The sequence below is a fragment of the Erinaceus europaeus genome, chromosome 3 (genome assembly GCF_950295315.1).
Source record: "Erinaceus europaeus chromosome 3, mEriEur2.1, whole genome shotgun sequence".
In the NCBI taxonomy this organism is placed as follows: domain Eukaryota; kingdom Metazoa; phylum Chordata; class Mammalia; order Eulipotyphla; family Erinaceidae; genus Erinaceus; species Erinaceus europaeus.
Genome location: NC_080164.1, coordinates 83,345,392 through 83,370,805, shown reverse-complemented (window position 1 = coordinate 83,370,805; position 25,414 = coordinate 83,345,392). Strand labels below are relative to the sequence as shown.

Below are 25,414 nucleotides of genomic sequence, written 5' to 3'. Positions count from 1 at the left end.
ATGGGACAGTGGCTAGCTCACCTGAACTGTTCATGTTTCGCTATGGGTGTGGTCTGGGTTCTAGCTCAGTGGCCCACTCACAGGAGGAACTTTGGTGCTACTGTGTCTTTCTCTCTCCCTTTGTCTCTTTTTCTATATGAAAATAAAAGTTGTACTGGGGCAGCAAAAAAATGAGAAAATAAAATAAAATGGGAAAGATGTAGAGACAATAAAAATTATATATATATATACATATATATATATACATATATATATAGAGAGAGAGAGAGAAAGAGAATGAAAAGACTGACAGAACTTGAGAGACAAAGGGAAGCTTCCCAGCAAGGTAAGCTAGCTTATCAATCATGCACGGTGTGTGCAATGTGGAAATTAGGATGGTTTTTCAAGCAAAAGCAAGATTTGACTCATAGGAACAGGGGCTTTGAGGGAAACTAGAGGGAGACACACAGCCAGGCCATGGAACACAGAGGCCCTTCCTCACAGTCCTCAAAATTGGAGATTTTTTTCCCCACTCTTCTTTGCATTGCTAGGCTATTCCCTGCTCTTTTCTGCTACAGGCCATTTGCACACACTATTCTTTCTTGTACACCATCTCTCCTACACCTGCCTGCCTGCTAACTGCTACCTCTTGCGATTTTTCAGTTCCAGCTCCCATTCCTCCTGGAACCAACTGAGACTTAACTGTTCTAATGCAGCAGTCCCTGCCATAAGCCCTCCCTCACCCCTGTCCTTCTTACCAGTATTTTGTTTCATCTTCTGATGGGTGGTTAGTCAACTTACAGAGATATCACCTTCTAGGTCAGTGATTCTGTTATGGTCCACCATAACAGAATTCCAAGCAATATTGTCAGAAATGCAAATATCCACAAACAGTGACACAAGGTGAGAGACTGTCATCTGTGTCACACACACTCTCCAGCACACACACACACACACACACACACACACACACACACACCATTGAGAAGCATGCTTCATACTGGGCTAGATGCCACTCTTGGCACCGCCCAGGTGTTTTGCAGTGTCCCCTGACACCACATGTGGCAACAGACAACAGGAAAGGCTCAGTAGGATTTTCTGGTAGAATGAAGAGTGAGAAACACTATGTCTCCCTCCATGCCTTACCATTTTAATTGTAATCCTCCACTTTAAAAATCCTAAGAACAACACGAACCTTCAGTAAACATCCAGGGTTCTGGCTGCAGCTCCCTACCCTTTCCAAGCTCAGGTCTTGGCTCTCTAAAGTTTAGCTAGGGCTTAGTATGGTGAAACAGCTCACTTGACTAATGTACTGCTTTACCAAGTGTCTGACTTTGGTGTGAGCCCAGTTCCTACTGCATTGTAGCAAGTTTCAGTGCTACCGTCTTTCTCTCTGTGTGTGTCTCTATCGAAAAAGAAATAAATAAGTTTGGCATGGGTGTGACCATCCATAAAATTTCCTGCTTATTTTCAGCCTTTATTGTTTAGTCTCTAAACTTAAGACTGATCTTAGCATCCCTTTCCTGGGATCTGGGAGACAAATAAAATAATGAGACCAACCTTGCCGGTGGTGCTCAGCAAATTGAAATACAATTATTCTTGTCCTAAGAATAGTTAGGCAACTTTACGTAGGCTTTTTCCCCTTCGAGTTTCTGCTTGCTTTCTCAACACTGACCACACAGACTGCTGACAGCTCTTGCAAACTCCACACATCTAGCACAGAAACCCTGGGCAGCCTGAAGTCCTGCATGCAGCCTCCTCTGCAGCCTCCCACAACAATTCTCCCGCAACAGCCGGGCTGCCGGGTCCTAGAGGGGAGGCTGCGGGTGCTCACACCTGGGACTTTGCAGGGGAGTGGTGGTCGTGACCCCCTCAACCGCCCTCACCCCCGCAATCAGACTGCTCAGCAGTCGACCCGTGAGCAGGTGGTGTCGTGCGCGCGCGCGTGTGTGTGTGTGTGTGTGTGTGTGTGTGTGTGTGGCTAGGATTTAAACGGAGCTATTTCTAGTGCTGTTCTGGTCGTGGCTACAGTATTAATAGCAGCAATGAAAACCGGTCCCGGTGGAAGTATTTTTGTTTGTTTTTAATACAAATAGACGCCCACCCAAGGCCCCTGCGGCCGGGTCTCCCGCACTGTGGAAGCAACAAGGCAAGTGGCAGAGGCCGGGCCGTCCCGCACAGCCTCCCCCCAACACACACACCGCACAGTCCCCGCGCGCGGCCCTGCCCCCGCGTCCCCCGCAGGGCCCGCCCGCCCCGCGCCACCCCGTACCCCCCGCCCCGCCGGCGGGAATGAATGGGCACGCACTCACAGGCGGCGTAGGCGAGAAGCGCGAGGCCCAGCAGCAGCTTCATCCTCCTGGGGCTTACGGCAGACACGAGGCGCAGCGCGGCCTTGCTCAGCATCCCCGGAGCCCGCGGTCCAGGGCCTGCGCGGCCGCCCCCTGCACAATGCGCCGCGGTCCCCGAGCCGGGCAGCCCCACCCCCGGCCCCGCCCCCTGCACGCCAGTTCCTGCCGTGCGCGCAGCTGCGCACGCGCGGCCCTGCGCCCCGCCCCACACCCGCACCGCCTCTCTGCGCAGGTGCAATGGCCGCTGCGGGCGCAGAGGTTTTCAAAGAATGTGAGCGGGCGGGGCGGCCTACGCATGCGCATGCGGGAGAAGCGGAGAGTGGATTGCTAAGGGCCCTGCTCCCCTGGCGAATGTTTGCACGAAAAAGGACGCGTTTTTCAAGTTCCCTGTTTGCCATCAGAAAGTCCGCATCACTGGGGCAGCTTGCTGGCTGTTGTCACGACTGCGAAAGGCATATGAGCACTGCCAGAGCAGCCCTCGGTGGTGCACATCTCTCTCCTGTCATCCACTGGGATGACTCTTAATATTGTTATTCTAGTATTAAAAAAAAGAAAAAAGCAGTGCCATTTCTAGCCTCTTCCATCCCTAAGGCCCTGCAGTTCCTCTCCTGGGAATATATCTTAAGTAGCCAAACACACCTATCCAAGAAGGTGTGTGTTTACAGATACATTTCATGGCAGCACATTTTGTAATAGACCAAGCCTCAAAGCACACAACAGAGGAGTGGCTGAGTAAGTTGCGATTTATGTATATACAATGGAATACTACTCACCTATTTAAAATGGTGAATTCACCTCATCTTGGATAGAGCTTGAAGGAATCATGTTAAGTGAGATAAGCCAGAAAGAGAAGGATGATTATGGGATGATCTCACTCATGGACAGCAGTTGAAAAACAAGATCAAAAGGGGAAACACAAAGCGGAACTTGGACTGGATTTGGTGTATTGCACCAAAGTAAAAGACTTGGGGAGGGGAACTTCCAGGTCCTGGTGCATGATGGTGGAGGAGGACCTTGACTGACAGTGGGAGCGTTTTACATAAAACTGAGAAGTTTTACACATGTACCAACAGTTCCACTTACTAATCCTCAACAATTGCATTTACTAACCACTAATCCTCCCAATAAAAAAATGGAAAAAGCAATACTGATATTATAACACTAAAACAAAATAAAAAATCTACCTGGTTTGCTTCTGCCAAAAAAGTCACTGAACACATCATCATGAATGTCACACTCCAATCTATTATGTTGGGATGGACAACTGATATATATATATATATATATTAGTTATATTCTATAGAAATGCATGAATTAAAAAAAATTAAAAAAAAAAGAAATGCATGAATTAGAGAAATTGCACCAAGAGTCAGCAATTGTATTGTAAACTAATATCCTCCCAATAAAAAAGTAAAAATGTATGTATTCAACACAGCTGTGCATTGACTGTGTATACATTATTTGTTTATCCTCATAAGCATATATTTTTCTCCCATCAGCATTTTCCCCATATCATTAGGGCATTAATAATTTACAGTACATTTGTTGACATATGACCTCTCATCTCTCTCCCTGTGATAGGTGCCTGTAAGACACTCTGTCCCCCACCCCAGGTCTCTGCCCACCATTATATATCTATCCCATTCCCTCCTTCCCCAGAGTCCGTTGTTTTGCTGCAATACACCATACCCAGTCCAAGTTTCACCTTATGTCTCTTTTCCTTACAGTCCTTGCTTCTTAAATTCCACTAATCTGTGAGATCAAGAAGACCCATGCTAAGCTATGAGGTATGACAAAGAATAAAAATTATTTATACACTGTTACATCACCCTAACTCTACTCAAAACAAAGCCAGATCTTCTTACTGAAGTTTGTTCTACATCCTATGCTGGCTAGACCTACTTCCCAAGTTGTTGCCTGCCACAGATGCCGCCATACAAGCTGCTTGACATGGTACCAGCTTCCCAGGAAGTTCAGCATGGCTGGACTCTCCAGGCCAAACTGAAACAACCTTGCCTTTTGCCATGCATAGGGCTTGGGATTAAGCTCTGTGTGGTCTTAATAATATTTACCTATGGCCAGGCTCAGAGCCTGACCAATAACAAAAGTAATGACAAAACCTGCATTGCACTCTGTAGATTGATAATAATAGAACAAGCAATATCAGTAATGCAGAATTTTTCAGGAAGCTCCAATAGGAAAAATGTCCCCTTCATCTACACCACTTCCTTTAGTATCCCCCCTAACACATAGAGAAATATTGGTGGTTCCCACAGTGGAGGGGCCACCTTACATAGTATAATTAATAAATGGAAAGTTATAGTATATGCCTACATACAATGGGCTTTTTAATCTACCACCCACCACCATGCTCCCACTTCCTTACGCAGGAATAGTACACAAGAACCTAGGTCACATAGTGAGCATACACAGAAGATGGATTCTAGCTAGAGAGTTTAACTTTATGGAGAGGCTGGCCAGGTCAGCACCACCTTGGTGCCTTCTCAGTAAGGAACAAAACAAAGCTCCTTGATCAAACAGTGGAACAGATGTTATGAAAAATGGGCTGCTCAATTTGTTTAAGGCCCCTAGAAACATAACAAGCTTGAACTTTCTATGAACCATTGGCTTCTGATGCATAGGGGCAAGAAGATGGCATAGCATACAGGTAGAATATTAATCTTAATCAATAGGACATCTTCCTAGCACACAGGTACAGGAATAACAAATGACATAGTAACTGTGATGTGATCTCTAGGGAGACAAGTACCCCTGGAATGTGAATGTTCCACAAAGCAGGAGGTGATCCCTACCTGTGCTGTTCTTGCTTGGTGATTTTTGTTATTAATAATCAAAGCCTTGGTGATTTTTGTATTAGTGACAAAAGCCTTGGTGATTTTCGTTTCAGTAATCTATACCTTGGTGATTTTTGTTTTAATTATCTAAGCCTTATGAGACTATAAAAATAAAGTTCTGCTTAAGTATGACAGAGATGTCTGCTTGAGCTTGATTCAGCATAAACTCACTCCTCTCTCATTCTTCCTCATTCTTCGATGATGCCCCTCCTCCTCCAGGATACCCTAATTACCTGCTGGCACTGGCCCCCAGCAGTTGCTTTGCCAACAAAGTCCTTCTTTTCTATTCAGCTTTTCTGGTGGCTTATGATGACACTGCCTACGAATGCAATGACCTGCTTTCCTGATGTCTACCTGCCATGGAAAGCAAAGGTCTGGGGTCTGAGAGCAGTGGGGCCTTCAGAAGCAAATCTCTTTGTTTCTGTGAATCTTAGCTTCTTCATGATTAACACTTTGGGTATGGGTGAGGTCTATGATCTTGGCAGAAATGTACCTAGGACTCTGAGCTCTTCTGAGTCTGTTTCTATTACTGGATGTGGAAAAATCCCTGATTCCAGAATGCCTGATGTTTGTTATTGGAAATCCTACTGATTTTTACCTTTGTCTGGCTTGTCACATGGTCTACACCAACTAGGTTGCTACATAATATGTGACTAATTCTTTGACTACCCCAAACCTTGGCCCATTTAGAACTTGTTAGAACTTGTCTGCCTGTTGTTTTGGCACTAGGTTTCTTTGCTTAAAACCAAGAGACCTGCTTACTGCAGGACACCAAGCTGTTCTTTGTTACAAATTCCCAAGCTCTGAGGCCAAGGTCTGGAAAAGGTCATGAGTTAATAGGTATCTGACCAACAAAGGCCACAAGCCTTAGCCTTGAATTCTGATAACTAGCACCTTTCCCAGAGTCTAAATTTGCATGAGGGTGGCATGAGATTAAACTCAATTTTTCTTACAGCATCAAAAGAGTGTGCTTGACATAATGACATTCAAATAACAGCAAGCACCGTTAGATTATAATCACACTTATATTTATACTCTGTCATTCTACTCTAATGAAAGAATCTTCTCCTTTATCTACCTGATGTAAAACTGCCCGTATGTGTGTATCTTAACTTTCCACTTCCTGATTTATTTATACTTAAAACCACCTTTCATGTCCCTCATTCCTCTTTGATGTGACACATACTCTGACAATAAAAACCATACTGGAGTTCTGGCGGTCATCAGCATTCAGTTTAGTCTCACCAAGACAGGTAACTGATGTCAGCCCCCCTGTCTCTCTCTCACTTGGTGATAAGTGATTGAGTAATTTTTCAATCCTGGACCACACTGGAGTTCAAGATCTTAGCAGCATCCTAGAATCAACTTTCATAATTGAAAGACTCTGGGAACCCTGGTTCCTTTTGGCTCTTGCCCTCCTGTTGGCAAAGATCTCACAATATGGGACAGGCAGAGTGATGAGTGGAACAGGAAACACCTATTAAAATGAAAGTACACTCAGTGAGAAAGAGACAGTATGCAGGTGCATGGCCTCTAAGAAAGAAATGCTAAATGTATCATGTGTAATACCTCCAACACCATTAAACTAGCCAGGGCGAACATTCATGCTTCTTTTTCCTGTCCCCATTACCTGTTCCCTCAAACACAAGCTCTTTAAGTAAGTAAAAGAGAAAGAACAAAAAGCATAAGTAATAGGCAATACAACCACCAAGGAGAAGGACACTCCTAGTAGGCGTTGCTGGATCTACTGGGTGTTTATATATATGTCTAGTCCCACCCCCATTGTACATGATTATATAACTCAAATTTTCAAGTACTGATTCAATCTCTGTGATTTGCTCAGGTCACCATGTGGAGTCACAGGTCATGGTGTTATAGTAGTGCTGAATCAAGCAGATGTGTCTACCATGTTGTCTCTTGGCTGAGTCATTGTGAATGGCTTCACTATTGGCTTGTCACATGGTCTCCATTTCTCTCTGTCCTATCCAACAACGAATTGTGTCAACAAGGGCAATAATAATAACCACAACGAAGCTACAACAAGGGCAACAAAAGGGGGGGCGGAATGGCCTCCAGGAGCGGTGGATTCATGGTGCAGGCACCGAGCCCAGCAATAACCCTGGAGGAGGAAAAGAAAAAAAAAAAGTGAATATGTGAAGTTACATCTCCAGTGCCTCCGAAATTTACAGCACATAGACTTACAAGCTTCAAACTTCAGTTCTAACAGTACTTATCAAAACTCCAGGCAAGCAAAAAGTGCATTTTAGTATTTCAAGTATTTTTTTTTTTAATTTAACCAGAGCTCTGCTCAGCTCTAGCTAATGGTGGTGCCAGGAGTTGGACCTGCAATCTCAGAGCCTCAAGCATGAAACTCTTTTTGAATAATAACTATGCTCTCTTCCTAGCTCTTTTTATATTTCAAAATCCATTTAAATGCATGATTGATGAACTCTCCACATAAACTTCATTTGGAGGGGCTGTATCAGAAATGTAAGGGCCTGCTAGATGGCATACATATTAATAAAATAATCATGGGATTCTATAAATGCTTGGCAAGCCATGAATAGTCTCAGTAAAACTATAGACTCGTGAATTTATATCATAATTTGACTGGAGTTTCCTATGTAAAAGGACATTCTCAGTGAAGAAACTCATAGCATCTTATTACACACTAGTATTAGGAGGCAAATTCTCTTGGTAAGAACACTAACTTTTTTTATCTGTCTGTTTTGCTTCAACAGGACTTCACTGCTCTAGCATAGAGCTTTTTAATAGAGAGAGGCAGAGACAGACAGACACAGAGAGGGAGAAAGGTACCATAGCAGGAAGTTTCCTCCCATGGAGTGGGAACTGCTCTAAACTCTGGGTGGTAAGTGTGACAAAACAGCCCACTATCCAAGGGAGCTTTCTTGCCAGCCCTAAGAACATTAACTTTGAATAATACTATCCTGTGCTAAAAAATGAATTCTACCAGTCTCAATAATATAGTCTTGTTAGGGAAAAGGTATGCTTGATTTACTACTGTCTAGATCTTGTTAATAAATGCAGAAATGTCTTTTGTCACTTGTTACACAATTATCAATGTGTTGAAAAAAAAAAACTCCCATGTTTGCCATCTGAGTTTTGATGAAAAAGCTTACTAGCTTCTGTTAAGGAAGAAAGTATGCTTCTACTCATTCCATTTAGAAAAGTGTAGAATTGACCAAACTTTTGCCATGAACCTATCCTTAAGTAAATTACTGTGGTCAACAGGATTACAATCTATGATTTGACCTGGACCACATGCCAAGCTTTGCAGCCAGGAGAACAGGAAGTGGTATTGAGTATTCCCCACAACAATACATGAATGGGATGAGAAAAGAGAAATTTTCTAAAAAAAAAAAAAAAAAAAAAAAATTAGAAAAAATTGTCCCTGGACAGTTTGAACAGTAGTAGATGAGTTTAAGAGACCTGAGGATATAGACTAGGATTAAATTATGAATGCCATCAGTGTCATGACAACTCCCATTTTTTATTTCTACTCTCCTATAGATTAAATAGTGATTTGTAAGACTATAAGTTAATAGGAGTGTATATTACCATTATTCCCACCATCAAAGGTCTGTGTCCCTACCCCACCTCCCCGTAGTGAAGCTGAAAGTCTACTCTTACCCTTCACCTAAAGTTTTTTTTTTTTTTTTTTTTTTACTTTGGTGCAATACTCCAAACTCAGTCAAATTCTGCTTTGTGTTTCCATTTCTGTTCTTCTTCTTAATGTGGGAACTTCAGAAAATTTTCTAGATGTAGTCTGTAAAAATTTCATTGACTTCTTAACTGATGAACACTAACTATAGTTGGGATATGAAAAAATGTGACATGGAGATATAGACAATATGAACTAGGAGATTAAATACGTGGAATGGAGAAAGAGAAGATAACAGCATATGACTGAAAGGATCCCAGACAGAGAGAATTGAGAGAAACGGGTAGGAGTGGTGCTTGAAGAAGTTGCCTCTTATGAATTTTCAGAATGAAAATAATAGCACAAGGACTGGCTGGAGTAGTGGCTCTGCCTGTGGATTCGGAGGCAGACAGAGTTTTCAGGTTCAAAACCTGTACTTCTCAGAAGCTGGTGATTCACTGCGGGGGGGGGGGGAGCAAGCAGAATGAAAATAATAATAATAATAATGAGTTCCAATATACAAGTGAAACATAAAAGATCAAGTCCAATTCCAAAGAATAGACTCTAGAAGCTACTACAGGGGCAAAGAAGAAGGAGAAGGAGAATAAGGAGGAGAAATAGGAGAATGCAAAAGAGGAGGAGAAAAGGGTGGAAGGAAGAAAGGAAAAAGCAAGGAAGGAAGGAAGGGGAGAAAGAAGGAATGTCATAAAAATATTCCCTTGGAGGGGCCAAGCCATGGCTCTCCCAGGAGAGTACACGTGTCACCATGCAGAAGGACCCAGGCTCAAGCCCCTCAACCCCACCTGCAGAGGGGAAGCTTCATGAGTGGTGGAGCTTTGCTGCCGATCACATACCTACCCAAGCATCCATAAGTCCATTATTGAAGTATGAAGGAGGCTGTGACAGGTCTTCTTCTTTTTTTTTTTTTTTAATTTTTATTTATAAAAAGGAAACACTGACAAAAAACACAGGATAAGAGGGGTATAACTCCACACAATTCCCACCACCAGAACTCCGTATCCCTCCCCTCCCTGATAGCTTTCCTACTCTTTATCCCTCTGGGAGCAAGAACCAATGACCTTTATGGGGTGCAGAAGATGGAAGGTCTGGCTTCTGTAATTGCTTCTCCGTTGAACATTGGCATTGACAGGTCGATTTCATACTCCCAGCCTGTGACAGAACTTCTACGGAGGTAGTGTTGACAGTGAGGCAGCCCACTTTACTCAAGACAACGGAGCCACCCAGTAGCTTGGTGACTGAGTAGGGCTGAGTGCCACAAACTGAGATATTTGTAGGCAGACAAGGAACCGGAATACGGCCACAATTGCAAGGGATAACGGGAAGCCATGATAAAGCCAGGGCCTGCCAGAGAGGGCCTGCTCTGTGGGTGTGTTATGGGGTGTAGAAAAGAAGTCTGACGTGGGGGGGTCAGGCGGTAGCGTAGCGAGTTAAGTGCACGTGGCTCAAAGCACAAGGACCGGCTTAAGGAACCTGGTTCAAGGCCCGGGCTCCCCACCTCCAGGGGAGTCACTTCACAGGCGGTGAAGCAGGTCTGCAGGTGTCTTTCTCACATTCTCTCTGTCTTCCCCTCCTCTCTCCGTTTCTCTCTGTCTTATCCAACAACAACAACATCAGTAACAATGATAATAATAACCACAACAATAGTAAAACAACCAGGGTAACAAAACGGAAAAAATGGCCTCCAGGAGCATTGGATTCATAGTGCAGGCACTGAGCCCCAGCAATAACCCTGGAGGCAAAAAAAAAAAAAGTCTGACATGCTTTGTTCTCTGTTGAGTATGAAGTCTGTTTTATGGGCAGGTGGGGTCATGGGAAAGAGTGGGTATGGTGAGGGAATGATGAGAGTCAGGCCTTTGAGGTCTGATGGGCTCTTTAGTCTCACCACAGCATTTCCAGTCAGTATTCCCCTAACTTATTCCTGACAATCCTGAAACATCACAATGGAGGACTTCACTGGCATCAAGTTAAGGTCACGTTTAAAATCAGATCACAAGGATAAAGACTTAAGTCCCTGGTCCCCACCTGCAGTGGAGAAGCTTTATGAGCAGTGGAAAGTGTTGTAGGTGTCTCTCCTTTTCTCTGTCTCTCTCCCTTAATATCTTTGTCTGCCTTGCACTCTCTACCACCAAAAACAGTGATAACAACAACAACAACAAAATGGCCACCAAGAAGCAGTGGTGGAGCCATATAGGCACTGAACTCAAGCAAGCAAACAAACAAACAAAACAAAATAATGGGACTAATAATTTTTTATTATTGATTTAATATTGATTTACAAAATTATAAGATAACAGGGTATAGTTCTGGTGCACTGTTCCCACCACCAGAGTTCTGTGTCCCTATTCCCTCCATTGGAAGCTACAGTAGTTCTACCAAGGTTGTAGATATAGGCTGACTATTATTTCTACAACTATCTCTCTATATATCTTTACATCTCTATATATCCTCCTTTTTCTATGCTCCTACCTTCTCTTTCATACTAAGTCATATCTGTACCTACTCTAGATATAGCCCGCCAAGTTTCTAAGGTACAGCACTTCCATTAGTGACTTGGCTTTGTTTTGACAATGAACCAGAACCAAGTGTCTAAAGCTTTCCATTTCCTCCACCTTTGAGCCTGCTTCCTGCACCAGATACAATCCAATTATGTCCAAACAGAATATTAATGTCTATCTCAGCTTCACTAGCTTCTTGTTTAGTCTCAACAGACATATGTGTTTATTGCCACAAGCCACGTTACAGTTGTCTCGGCGCTCTGTGCTCAGGAGCGCTTGCCCCAAGAGCACAGACAATGTAGTCGTGTCTTGCTATTGGTGTGAGGGCCACACTGGTGAAGCTCTAAGGTGATGATAACAAATATTCTTGCACATATCCCAACATAGGCTGTAGAAACAAATAATTGAAACCTGGGGGCTGGGTGGTGGTGCACCGGGCTAAGCGCACATAGTATGAGAGGCAAGGATCCGCACCAAGAATCCCAGCTGAAGCCCCTGCTTGGCTTCCCACCTTCAGGGTGGTCACTTCACAAGCAGTGAAGCAGATCTGCAGATGTCTCCCTCTCTCTCTCCCTCTCTATCTAGTCTTCTTTTGTCAGTTTCTCTCTATCATATCCAGTTAAAAAAAAAAAAAAGACAAATGGTCTCCAGGAGCAGTGGATTTATAGTGCTGGCACAAAGCACCAGTGATAACCCTGGAGACAAAAAAAAAAAAAAAAAGGAAGGAAGGAAGGAAGGAAGGAAGGAAGAAAAAGAAAGAATGAATGAAAGAAAGAAAAGAAATTCATTGAGATTCGACTTCCGGAGGCGGAGCTACTAGCAGCAGATCACTTTCCTCTCCTCTCCTCTCCTCTCCTCTCCTCTCCTCTCCTCTCCTCTCCTCTCCTCTCCTCTCCTCTCCTCTCCCGGATCAACTAGGAATACCAAAGGAGACCACCTGGACCGAAACAAGACAGGACTAGAATGACCACAGGAACCCAGTAAATCACCCGTGAATACAAACACGCGTGGCTGGTGACAGAGAGGAGAGAGGGGCCTAAGGAGAGATTAAGTGACTGCTAACAGTTCAACAGTTTATCAGTGGAGACACCACCTCCAGTCTGCTCTACGACAAGGGGACAGCTGAAGGGAGGAAAGGACTCCCCAGAGACTCACCAAGTGAAACTCTGAGTCTCCATTGCTACTAACCTCAGAATCTGGAGCAGCAACAGGGAGGGACACCAGGGGACAGAGATCTAACCGGGAAACTCAGGAGAAGACCTATACCTCAGTGGCATAGCTGAGGGGCTGTGAAAGTCTCTTTGCATAACCACTGGATTATCTCTGCCACACCCTGCTTTATCTCTTGGTCAGGAGTCAGTGATTAAGCTAAGAAGCCTATTGATAGTTTAAAACCCCTCAGGCTCCCATAGCCTACAGGGAAGAAAAAAAAAGAGGCTTTTACACCACTGAGCTCCAACTCACGGATTGAAAAAACTGTTAACTTCCACCACGGTAAACCCTTTAATTAAATTACTTAGACACAAGTCAATCCAGGCAATAGGAATCAATAATTTGAAAGGTACTGATGAAGGGAACTCATAACATAATATATAAAATGGTTAAAACAACAAGAAAAAATATTGGAGACTCGAACCAGGACAAGAGTCCAGCTAAAAGTCCTCCAGAGGGTGAAGCACAAAACAACGAGTTCAACATCCAAACATTAGCTAAGGAAATAATAACAGGAGTGAGTAAAGAATTTGAAAAAATTGTAATCAGAAATGCAGGAACAACAAATGAGAATATGGAAAAAATTCTAATTATCTCATGGTTATTAGAGAGCTGAAAGCTGAAATCGCTGAGCTAAGAAGGCAACTAGCTGAACAAGCTAAAACAGTATCAGAGCAGGACAACAAAATAGATGAACTCCAGAAAACAGTAGAGAGCAGAGAGAATAGAATCTATGAGGCTGAAGACAGAATTAGCAAGATTGAGGATGAATTAGAGACAACTAAAAAAGAAGTAAGAGATCTCAAAAAGAGATTAAGAGATGCTGAAAACAATAACAGAGTCCTATGGGATGACTTCAAAAGAAACAATATACGCATTATTGGCTTACCAGAGGAAGAAAGAGAAGGAGAGGAAGAAAGCATTCTCCAGGCCATAATAGCTGAAAATTTCTCTAGTCTAGACAACACCAAAGACATAAAGATTCAAGAAGCCCAGAGGGTCCCAAACAGAATTAACCCAGACCTAAAGACACCAAGACATGTCATACTTAGAATGGAAAGGAATAAGGATAAAGAAAGGATCCTGAAGGCTGCAAGAGAAAAACAAAGAGTCACCTACAAAGGAAAACCCATAAGATTAGCAGCAGACTTCTCCATACAAACACTACAGGCCAGAAGAGAATGGCAAGATATCTATCGAGTGCTCAATGAGAAAGGCTTTCAGCCAAGAATACTATATCCTGCTAGACTGTCATTCAGACTAGATGGAAGCATCAAAACCTTCTCAGACAAGCAACAGTTGAAGGAAGCAACCATCACCAAGCCTGCCCTGAAAGAAGTTCTGAAAGGTCTCCTATAAACAACCAGACCACCACAAATAGGACATATATCAAAACACTCTAAAACTCTACAAGAATGGCATTTAAATATCTTCAATCTTTGATATCAATAAATGTCAATGGCCTGAATTCACCTATTAAAAGACACAGAGTAGGAAGATGGATCAGAAAACACAACCCACAATATGTTGTCTACAGGAAACTCACCTAACTCAACAAGACAAACACAGACTTAAAGTGAAAGGATGGAAAACTATCATACAAGCCAGTGGCCCACAAAAAAGGGCAGGAACAGCTATTCTCATATCTGACATGATAGACTTTAAAATAGATAAGATTTAAAAAGATAGGAATGGACACTACTTAATGCTCAGAGGATCAGTCAATCAAGAGGACTTAACAATTATTAACATCTATGCACCCAATGAGAAGCCATCTAAATACAATAAACTTCTACTGAAACAGCTACAGCAATATATTAACAGTAACACAATCATAGTAGGGGACTTCAACACCCCACTATCTCAACTTGACAGATCATCCAGGAAGAAAATCAGTAAAGACATAAGGGAGCTAAATGAAGAGATAGATAAACTAGAACTATTGGATATTTTCAGAGTCATTCATCCCAAGAAACTGGAATACACATTTTATTCAAATCCACATGGATCATTCTCAAGGATAGACCATATGTTAGGCCACAAAGACAGCATCAGCCAATTCAAAAGCACTGAAATCATCCCAAGCATATTCTCAGACCACAGTGGAATTAAAATAACACTTAACAATCAACAAAAGATTAGTAGAAGTCCCAGAATGTGGAAGCTCAACAGTACACTTCTTAACAACTTCTGGGTCAAAGAGGAAATCAAGGAAGAAATCAAAATGTTTCGAGACTTCAATGAAAATGAAGACACAAGCTATCAAAATATTTGGGACACAGCTAAAGCAGTCCTAAGAGGGAAGTTCATAGCTATACAAGCACACATTAGGAAACAAGAAAAGGCACAAAAAAACAGCCTGATTGCGCATCTTTAAGACCTAGAAGAAGAACAACAAAGGAACCCTAAAGCAACCAGAAGGACAGAAATCACTAAAGTTAGGGCAGAAATAAATAACATTTAGAATAGGAAAACCATACAAAAGATCAATGAAAGTAAATCTTGGTTCTTCGAAAGAGTGAACAAAATCGACAAACCTTTAGCCAGACTCACAAAACAAAAAAGGGAGAAGACCCAAATAAATTGGATAGTAAATGAAAGAGGAGATATCACAACAGACACTGCAGAAATTCAACATATCATGCGAGGCTTCTATGAACAACTATATGCCACCAAGCTAGAGAACCTGGAAGAAATGGATGATTTCCTAGACACCTACCAACTTCCAAAACTAAGTAAAGAGGAAGTGGATAACATGAACAGGCCCATCACAGCTAATGAAATTGAAACAGTTATCAAAAATCTTCCCAAAAATAAAAGTCCTGGACCAGATGGTTTTACAAATGAATTCTACAAAACTTTCAAAGAAGAACTAATACCTCTACTTTTGAAAGTCTTCCAGAAGATTGAAGACAATGGAATACTCCCTGCCAGCTTCTATGAAGCCAACATCACTTTGACACCAAAAGCAGACAGGGACACAACCAAAAAAGAAAACTACAGACCAATATCTCTGATGAACATAGATGCTAAAATAGTGAACAAAATTCTAGCCAACCGGATACAGTAGTATATCAAAAAGATTGTTCATCATGACCAAGTGGGGTTTATCCCAGGCATGCAAGGTTGGTTTAATATATGTAAATCAATCAATGTGATCCACCACATCAACAAAAGCAAGCAAGAAAAAAAAACCACATGGTCATATCAATAGATGTAGAGAAAGCCTTTGACAAAATACAACATCCCTTTATGATCAAAACAATACAAAAAATGGGAATAGATGGAAAATTCCTGAAGATAGTGGAGTCTATATATAGCAAACCTACAGCCAACATCATACTCAATGGTGAAAAACTGGAAGCATTTCCACTCAGATCAGGTATTAGACAGGGATGCCCACTATCACCATTACTATTCAACATAGTGTTGGAAGTTCTTGCCATAGCAATCAGGCAGGAGCAAGGAATTAAAGGGATACAGATTGGAAGAGAAGAAGTCAAACTCTCCTTATTTGCAGATGACATGATAGTATACATGGAAAAACCTAAGGAATCCAGCAAGAAGCTTTTGGAAATCATCAGGCAATACAGTAATGTGTCAGGCTATAAAATTAACATTTAAAAGTCAGTGGCATTCCTCTATGCAAACACTAAGTTAGAAGAAATTGAAATCCAGAAATCAGTTCCTTTTTCTATAGCAACAAAAACAATAAAATATCTAGGAGTAAACCTAACCAAAGAAGTGAAAGACTTGTATACTGAAAATTATGAGTCATTACTCAAAGAAATTGAAAAAGACACAAAGAAGTGGAAAGATATTCCATGTTCATGGGTTGGAAGAATTAACATCATCAAAATGAATATATTACCCAGAGCCATCTACAAATTTAATGCTATCCCCATCAAGATCCCAAGCACATTTTTTAGGAGAATAGAAAAAATGCTACAAATGTTTATCTGGAACCAGAAAAGACCTAGAATTGCCAAAACAATCTTGGGAAAAAAGAACAGAACCGGAGGCATCACACTCCCAGATCTCAAACTGTATTATAGGGCCATTGTCATTAAAACTGCTTGGTACTGGAACATGAACAGACACAATGACCAGTGGAATAGAATTGAGAGCCCAGAAATGAGGCCCCACACGTATGGACATCTAATCTTTGAGAAAGGGGCCCCGACTATTACATGGGGAAAGCAGAGTCTCTTCAACAAATGGTGTTGGAAACAATGGGTTGAAACATGCAGAAGAATGAAACTGAATCACTGTATTTCACCAAATACAAAAGTAAATTCCAAGTGGATCAAGGACTTGGATGTTAGACCAGAAACTATCAGATACTTAGAGGAAAATATTGGAAGAACTTTTTTCCGCATAAATTTTAAAGACATTTTCAATGAAACGAATCCAATTACAAGGAAGACTAAGGCAAGTATAAACCTATGGGACTACATCAAATTAAAAAGCTTCTTCACAGCAAAAGAAACCACTACCCAAACCAAGAGACCCCTCACAGAATGGGAGAAGATCTTTACATGCCATACATCAGATAAGAGTTTAATAACCAACATATATAAAGAGCTTGCCAGACTCAACAACAAGACAACAAATAACCCCATCCAAAAATGGGGGGAGGACTTGGACAGAATATTCACCACAGAAGAGATCCAAAAGGCCGAGAAACACATGAAAAAATGCTCCATGTCTCTGATTGTTAGAGAAATGCAAATCAAGACAACAATGAGATATCACTTCACTCCTGTGAGAATGTCATACATCAGAAAAGGTAACAGCAGCAAATGCTGGAGAGGGTGTGGGGTCAAAGGAACCCTTCTGCACTGCTGGTGGGAATGTCAATTGGTCCAACCTCTGTGGAGAACAGTCTGGAGAACTCTCAGAAGGCTAGAAATGGACCTACCCTATAACCCTGCAATTCCCCTCCTGGGGATATATCCTAAGGAACCCAACACATCCATCCAAAAAGATCTGTGTACACATATGTTCTTGGCAGCACAATTTGTAATAGCCAAAACCTGGAAGCAACCCAGGTGTCCCAACAACAGATGAGTGGCTGAGCAAGTTGTGGTGTATATATACACAATGGAATACTACTCAGCTGTAAAAAATGATGACTTCACCATTTTCAGCCGATCTTGGATGGACCTTGAAAAAATCATGTTGAGTGAAATAAGTCAGAAACAGAAGGATGAATATGGGATGATCTCATTCTCAGGCCGAAGTTGAAAAACAAGGTTAGAAAAGAAAACACAATTAGAACCTGAACTGGAGTTGGCGTATTGCACCAAAGTAAAAGACTCTGGGGTGGGTTGGTGGGTGGAGAGAATACAGGTCCATGAAAGATGATGAATGACATAGTGGGGGTTGTATTGTTAAATGGGAATCTGGGGAATGTTATGCATGTACAAACTATTGTATTTACTGTTGAATGTAAAGCATTAATTCCCCAATAAAGAAATAATTAAAAAAAAAAAAAGAAGTGCCCTTGGCGGAGACGAGCGGTAGAGCAGCAGGTTAAGCGCATGTGGCACGAAGCACAAGGACCAGCATAAGAATCCCAGTTCAAGCCCCCGGGGAGTCGCTTAAAAAAAAAAAGAAATTCATTGAAAACCAAATATATTATGGGCTGAAAGGTGACACAGAGGATAAAAGTTAAGACTCTCAAGCATAATGTCTGGAGTTTGAACTCTAACATCACATGAGCAGGAATGATGTTCTGGTTATCTCTGACTGTCATGACTAATTAACTGTTTTAAAAAGTAATGAATAATAGACATTAGAACACCAAATATACCAATTTTTAAAAACTGCTTTTTTCTTTTTTATTGCTGCCACATTACATTAACCATTCTTTTAAAAAATATTTTATTTCATTTATTGTAATGAGAAAGAGTAGACACAGAGGAAGATACAGAGAGAGACAGAGACACCAGAACACTGCTCAGTTCTGGCTTATGGTGGGGCTGGTGATTGAACCTGGGACCTCAGAGCCTCAGGGCTTGAAAGGCTTTTGCATAACCATTATGCTCTCTCCTCAGCCCCCCAAGTATACTAATTTTAAGCATAAAAATAAATTAATTTTGGCATTTTCCTGGTATTAGAAACTTGGAGTGTTCTTGCCTTTGTATAGCAGAATTAAAAAGATGTCTTCATTTTGAAAGTGAGGGGGGCTTACTGTTGACTGCAAGGCAGCGTGACACAATGCATTACTTAGGGAAAGACCTACGTTATTCTTCAAGAATTTTCTGCTTTGAATTGCAGAGTATCTATAGATTACAGAATAAAGTGAATTTTGGGCCAACAATATAGCTCTCTTGGATAATGCATTGCCTTGTTATATATGAGACCCAGGTTCGAATCCGACTCCCACCACACTGAAGGAAGTTTGAGTGTTGCGGTCTCTTTTACTCTCTCTGCCTTTCTGTCTCTATCTAAAAGAAGAATGGGAGGGAGCGAAGGAGTGAGGGAGGGGAATGGGTGGTGGTGCACCTCATTAAGTGCACATGCTACAATGTGCAAGGACCCAGGTTCAAGCCCCTGCTTCCCACCTCGGTGGGGGGAAGCTTCACAAGCAGTGAGGCAGATGTGTAGGTTTCTCTTTTTTCTCCCTCCCTATCTCCCCCACCCCTCTCAAATTCACTCTGTCTCTGTCCAGAATAAATATATGAAATTACACTAAAAATAAAACAAATAAAAATATTTTTTAAAAAAGAAAGGAAATTCAGTACTCTCTCTCTTCTCTCTCTCTTCTCCCCCCTTTCCTTCTCCCCCTTCTCCTTCTTGCCACCAGAATTATCACTAGGATTTGGTGCCTGCACTACTCCACCACACCAGAAGGCCATTTTTTCCCTTTGCTTTCCTCTAGATAGATGGTGAGAGAGAGAGAGGGAGAGAGAGGGGGAGGAGAAAGAGAAGAAGAAGAAAGAGGAGGAGGAGGAGGAGGAGGAGGAGGAAATACAGCTGCAGGATTGCTCCATCACTTGTGAAAGTTCCCTCCTACACGTGGGTAACAGGGTCCTCGAGTATGGTAATATGCTCTCTCTACCGAGTGAGCTACCACCTGGCTGCTTTCCCTCACCTTTCTTCCTTCTCCTCTTCTTCTTTCTTTGTCTCCTTTTATTTTAAGCACTTACTGTGGTACACCTGACATCACATCTGTGTTTGTTTTCTTTGTGTGTGCTTGTTGTTGTTATTATTATTCCTATTTATTGGATAGAGACATTCAGAAATCAAGAGGGAAGAGGTGATAGAGAGGGAGAGAGACAGAGAGACACCTGCAGCCCTGCTTCTCCCTCAGATGGGGACCAGGGATGTGAACCCAGGTCCTTACGCATTATAACATGCACTCAACCAGGTGCGCCACAACCCAGCCTCCATCTGTGTTTGTTTTCTATGGGTACAGAAGCCAGAAGCATGCAGACTCCCAACCAATCTCTCCTATATTCTACCCACTGAGGCGAAATGACCCCCCTGGGTGGGTTCCCAGGAAACCAGTGGTGGTCAGTTAAACAGAGAGTGTGAGCCAGAGAATACACTTTAGCAGTAACCATGTTACAGTGTACAAGGACCTGGGTTTGAGCCCTCATTCCCCACCTGCAGGGGGAAAGCTTTGCAAGTGGTGAAGCAATGCTGCAGGTGTCTCTCTGTCTCTTCCCCCCTCTATCACCCACTTCCCTCTTGATTTTTGGTTGTCTCTATCAAATAAATGAGTGCAGAAAGCAAGTAGAAATACTTTTAAAAAAAGACAGCATAAAGTACTTAATCAGATATTTTGTACTTAGGCCTAGATACCCTCCTCTCCTACCCCCTACTTCACTTCCCTCAACTACCTTAAGTCTAACCTTGTTAGATAAAGTAAGGACTACAAAAGCTGGATAAGGGCAAGAGACTGGCACACTTAATGTTGGTCTTTTTGGTCACTAGCAGGCCAACCCAACATCTGTGGCTCTGGGATTCCCACATAGATATGATGAACTTAGACCTCTAATAAATTCCCCTCTCCACCATTACTGGTTATTTCCATCAGGAATGTCATCATAAGCTCTCTTGTGGGCCTCTCCAGGACCTTGCCCTCAATGTAGAACAGCAATGGTAGGGACTGCCCCACTCTGCAAAGGGAGGAAGGAACAGCCTATGCTGCCATTCTAGGAAGACTGGTCCTGAAATGAGTGCAACCTAAAATGTTCCTAGCTATGGCCATGGACTGCGAGCTCAGTCTGACAGGAACTCGTAGGTTACACAGGCTCCAGTGCTAAATGTGAATATACATGAGCCACAGGGCAGGATGGGGTTTATAGTTAACAGTATTTATATACAGTCCTCATATTTAGGAGCTACTCTTTGCCCTAATCCAGTTTTCTAGTCCTATTCTTAACTCTGACACCATCTTCCTAGACTATGCTTTTAGCCCATCTGTATGTTAGTTATCAGGCTCAGGCAAAAATTACTACTAAAGCGTTGGGCCTCTTAGAATATACTTAAAATGAACTTCCTAGCTTCTTCTCATACTAAGACTCTTAGTACCATCTGCTCTATTATTAAACAATTTGTCCTGCTTTGTGTCTTACCACCTTTCAGCCACCAAGTTTCAGATGTTACCATGATTTCATCTTGACTTTCCTGGGCAGACAACCTCACCAATGTGTCCTGGAACCCCACTTCTCCAGAGCCCTACCACACTAGGGAAAGATAGAAACAGGATGGAGGCATGGATCTACCTGCCAACACACATGTTCAGGAGAGAAACTATTACAGAAGCTGGAACTCCCACCTTCTGCACCCTATAAAGATCTTTGGTTCATCTTTGGGAGCAGAGAGATAAAGAATAGGGAAGATTCCAATGAAAGGTATAGGACAGAGAACTCTGATGGTAAGAACTGTGTGGAATTGTACCCCTCTTATCCTACAGTCTTGTTAATCATTACTAAATCACTAATAAAAAATGTCTCAATTAAGGTCAGTAATAGTAGGTACACCTGGCCTCTATTTTCTAACCAAGCCAGTTATTCTGAACTTAAAAGAAGAACAAATCAATTTCAGAAATATTATTTTCAAGAATGCTTACGTGATTCACCAATATAAACTTTGGATTTTACAGTGGGACTCAAGGCCCTTCTGAAACTCCAGGAAGCTTTTTTTTTTTTTTTTTTTTCTTTTTATCCAGTTGAGAGTGTGGATATCTCTACCATCACAGAGATTCTTTAAAATAATATTTATTTATTCATTACTGATAGCAGACCAAGGAGAAGGAGGAGGAAGAGAAGGGGAGAGAGGGAGGTGGTTGTGGTGGAGGAGAAGAAGGAAGAGGAAAAGAGGGAAGGAGGAGAAGGAGGAGGAGAAACAGGAGGAAGAGAAGGAGGAGGAGAAGGAACAGGAGGGAGATAGAGAGAACCTTTCTAGGACATGCTATGCTAGAGATCAAACTTAGGACTATGTACTTTAGACCCCAATGCTTTCTTTATCCACTGCACCACCTCCTGGGTCACAGTTATCACAGATGTTCTTAGCTTGAATAAGCTTGAATAAGTCACGGGAGTGTACTGGAGGACTTGCTTAAACACAGGATCTGCCTTCAGAATTCAGTTACAGTAATTCAGTAAGTTTGGTGTGTGTGTGTGTTTATAGACTAATTTTGTTTGATTTTTTTTTTTTTTATTTTAAGCATCCTTGCTCCTCTTAAACTCTGATAACTTCAGCTTTCTTTTTCAATGCCCACTGGCTTATTTTAACATTTGTTTTAAAGACAGACAGAGAGGCAGCAAAGGAGTAGAAAAGATCACAGCAATAAAGCTTCCTTTACTGTAGTGGAGGCCAAGCTCCAACCAGGTTTGTGTACAAGGCAAAGCAGCCCACTGTCAAGGGAGAAGTTTGACGGGCTCCTTGTTTTCATTTTGCTGTGCCCAGTCACCTGCTTTGTTTCCTTATCTTGCACACTTAGGAAAGTCATCCGGTATTTGTCTTCCACTTTCTGACTTATTTCTCTTTGCATAAACCCTTCAAGTTCCTTCCATATTGCTAAAAATGACATTTGTTTTCTTCATAGCAAAGTTATATTCCATTGTGTAAATGCCATGTCTTTATTTACTCACCTACTTAGAGCTGCTTAAATGGCCTCTACATATTGACTAATATAAAGAATGGTCCAATATATATTGGGGTACATTTATTCAAGCTAAGGATTTACATTTTTCTTTTTTTATTCTTTGATGGGACAGAAATAAATTGAGAGAAAAGGGGGAGATACAGAGGGAGAGAAAGAGAGAAAGATACCTTTCTAGAGTGGTTGGGAAAGGATTGTGGTCCTCAACTTGGGATGACCATGCCCTTCAGGGAACATTAGAAATATCTAGACATCTCCTTTGAAGGCAGGACTTGGCACTGAATCTGTGAGTGGACACCAGAGACATTATTGAATATTCTACAAGGTATTGGATAGCCCTTCATGTAGGCTCTGGGCTGTGGTGAAAGACAGCACAGGATTCTGGAGTTAGCTCAGACCTAGTTACATGAAGACAAATCAGAAACTGGTTGGTAACTCACCAGCAATTGAGGTACAAAGAGGCCAACTCTCCCTGGCCAGGCCTCACCACTTCCCGTTCAAACCAAGGCTCACTGGGAGAAGCTTACTGACCTGTAGTCCAAGTTTAGGCCAGTTCACTTATTTATCAAGTGGAGAAGCTAAATGTTTCAGCTTTTGTTTATTTTAAACTTGTCTTCAATACACACACACAGACACACACACACACGCACATGCACATGCAACAATATTTTGATCTAAGAAGATACTTTCTTTGGGGTTTCTAAAAATCTTTCTTTTGCACAATGGACCCCAATACCTTCTCAGCCCTCTCAGGTCCCCCACCTGTAGAAGGAAGCTTCATGAGCGGCGGAGCAGTGCTGCAGGTGTCTCTCCTCTCGGTTCCTCCTTCCCTCTCTTCCTTACCTCCTCCCCTATAATTCTCATCATCTACAAAAAAAAAAAATCGTTGCCAGGATAAACCTGATGATGAACAAAACCCCATACACTATATAACACATTTAAGTTTATAATTTATACAAACCCTTTCTTGTTGCAGAGGAAGCTGTGAGGTAGGGTAGAGTAGTGGCCAGGGAGGAGTTAATTTTGATTCCTCAGCAGGAAACAAGCTGATTCTCCCCATCCTCTTTGGGAAAGCTGGGGTCACGCAGCCTCCCCCATGTGTCATCAGAACTGCACCTCAGAGTCATGGAGATCAATAAGAAAACATTTATAAAGCACTCTGGGTTCCTTGGAGGAAGAAGCTTGGAGAGAAAGCTGGGCCATTATTCACATTAGGCTGGAAACTGCCATGGAAGAGGATGTGCTGAGCTCACTGCTTCATGATGACTTCATCCCTTTCAGAGCTGATTGCCATTAGTAGCTGGTAGAGCTTCACACAGAGGATTGATCCAATAGATCATATTACTAACCCAATTTATGTGTCTGGAGCCAACCTGTGGGAGCTCAGACATTTTGAAAAGATAAGTGGATACATTTATTTTTTAAATATTTTTATTTATTATTGGATAGAGACAGAGAGAATTTGAAGGGGGAGGGGAAGATAGAGAAGAGACAGACACCTGCAACCCTGCTTCACCACTTATTAAGCTTTTCCCCTGTAGGTGAGGACCAGAGGGGCTTGAACTTGGGTTATTGTGCACTGTAATGTGTGCGCTCAACTGGATGTGCCACCACCTGGCTCCCAAGTGGATACATTTTAAAGGATGTGGTGTGAACCTTCCATAAATTCCTGGGCATTAAAACAAATTTTTTATCATCTTTATTTATTGGATAGAGACAGCCCAAAATTGAGAGGGAATGGGGAGACAGAGAGGGAGAGAGACAGAGAGACACCTGCAGCCCTGCTCCACCATTTGTGAAGCTTTCCCTCTGTAGGTGGGAACCAGGGGCTTGAACCCAAGTCCTTTGTCCGGCTAGCTAGCTTCGTGGGTGGGAGACAGACGACCAGGGACTCATGGCTGAGCTGGTAAGCAGTATCTCTTTATTCATGTGGAATGCATCGCAATCTAAGCTAAGCTATCTCTAATCACAATCCTGTCCTCGCCAAGTAGGGTGGAAACAGGATGTGACATAGAGAGGGTGAAGAGAAAAAAGACTGGTGGAAATCAGGGTGTACTAGGAGAGGGGGCGGAGCAAAAGGACATCATGAACCAATGGGGATTAAACCAATGCCCTGCAGGCAGAGCAGTGCTTAGTTAACAGTGGTTATGTAAATAGAATACAGTGTTAAGCAGGGGGGATTAAACCAATGAAACAGAATGGGTTTTAGAAGCAGAATTAGAAGCATACCAACAGTCCTTTTCTACTGTAATATGTGTGCTCAACCAGGTCCACCACCACCCGCCCCCCCCAGGACATTTTTAATTTGATATACGTGACTCGATTTCCACATTTTCATTGCTAATATCTTTAAGTATTTTTTATTAGTGATTTAATAATGGTTTACAAGATTATAAGATTACAGGGTCTAGATAAGTTCCACAGCACACCCACAACCAAAGTTCTGTGCCCTCCCACAACCATAGCCACCACAGTTCTCACAAAGTCTTAGAGAAAGGTCAGCTACTTCTTTTTCTTTTCCTTTTTGCGAGTTCAGATGTTTCAGTTCTCTAGGTTCCATGTGAGTGAAACCATCTGGTGATTGTCTTTCACTTCTCTGCTGACTTCACTAAGCGTAATCACCTCCAGTTTCATCCATCTTGTCCCGAAGGACACAACACCACTTTTGTTAAGTTGCAGAGCAATGTTCCATGGAGTATATACCCCATAACTTTTTTTGT

General features: G+C 42.2%; 1 protein-coding gene across 4 annotated transcripts in view; it reads right to left on the bottom strand.

Moving 5' to 3' along the window:
* The window catches only part of UXS1 (UDP-glucuronate decarboxylase 1), a 66,760-nt gene extending 64,291 nt beyond the window's left edge, over nucleotides 1-2,469 (bottom strand). For 3 of the 4 annotated variants that reach the window (XM_007531934.3, XM_007531935.3, XM_060187606.1), the window contains exon 1: nucleotides 2,292-2,469. In XM_007531934.3, coding sequence (XP_007531996.1) covers nucleotides 2,292-2,385 — 94 coding nt within the window. In that variant the 5' untranslated portion in view covers nucleotides 2,386-2,469. The remainder of the gene's footprint in view (nucleotides 1-2,291) is intronic. The other variant, XM_060187605.1, reaches the window with a different exon arrangement.
* Between the last annotated feature and the right edge of the window lie 22,945 nt (nucleotides 2,470-25,414).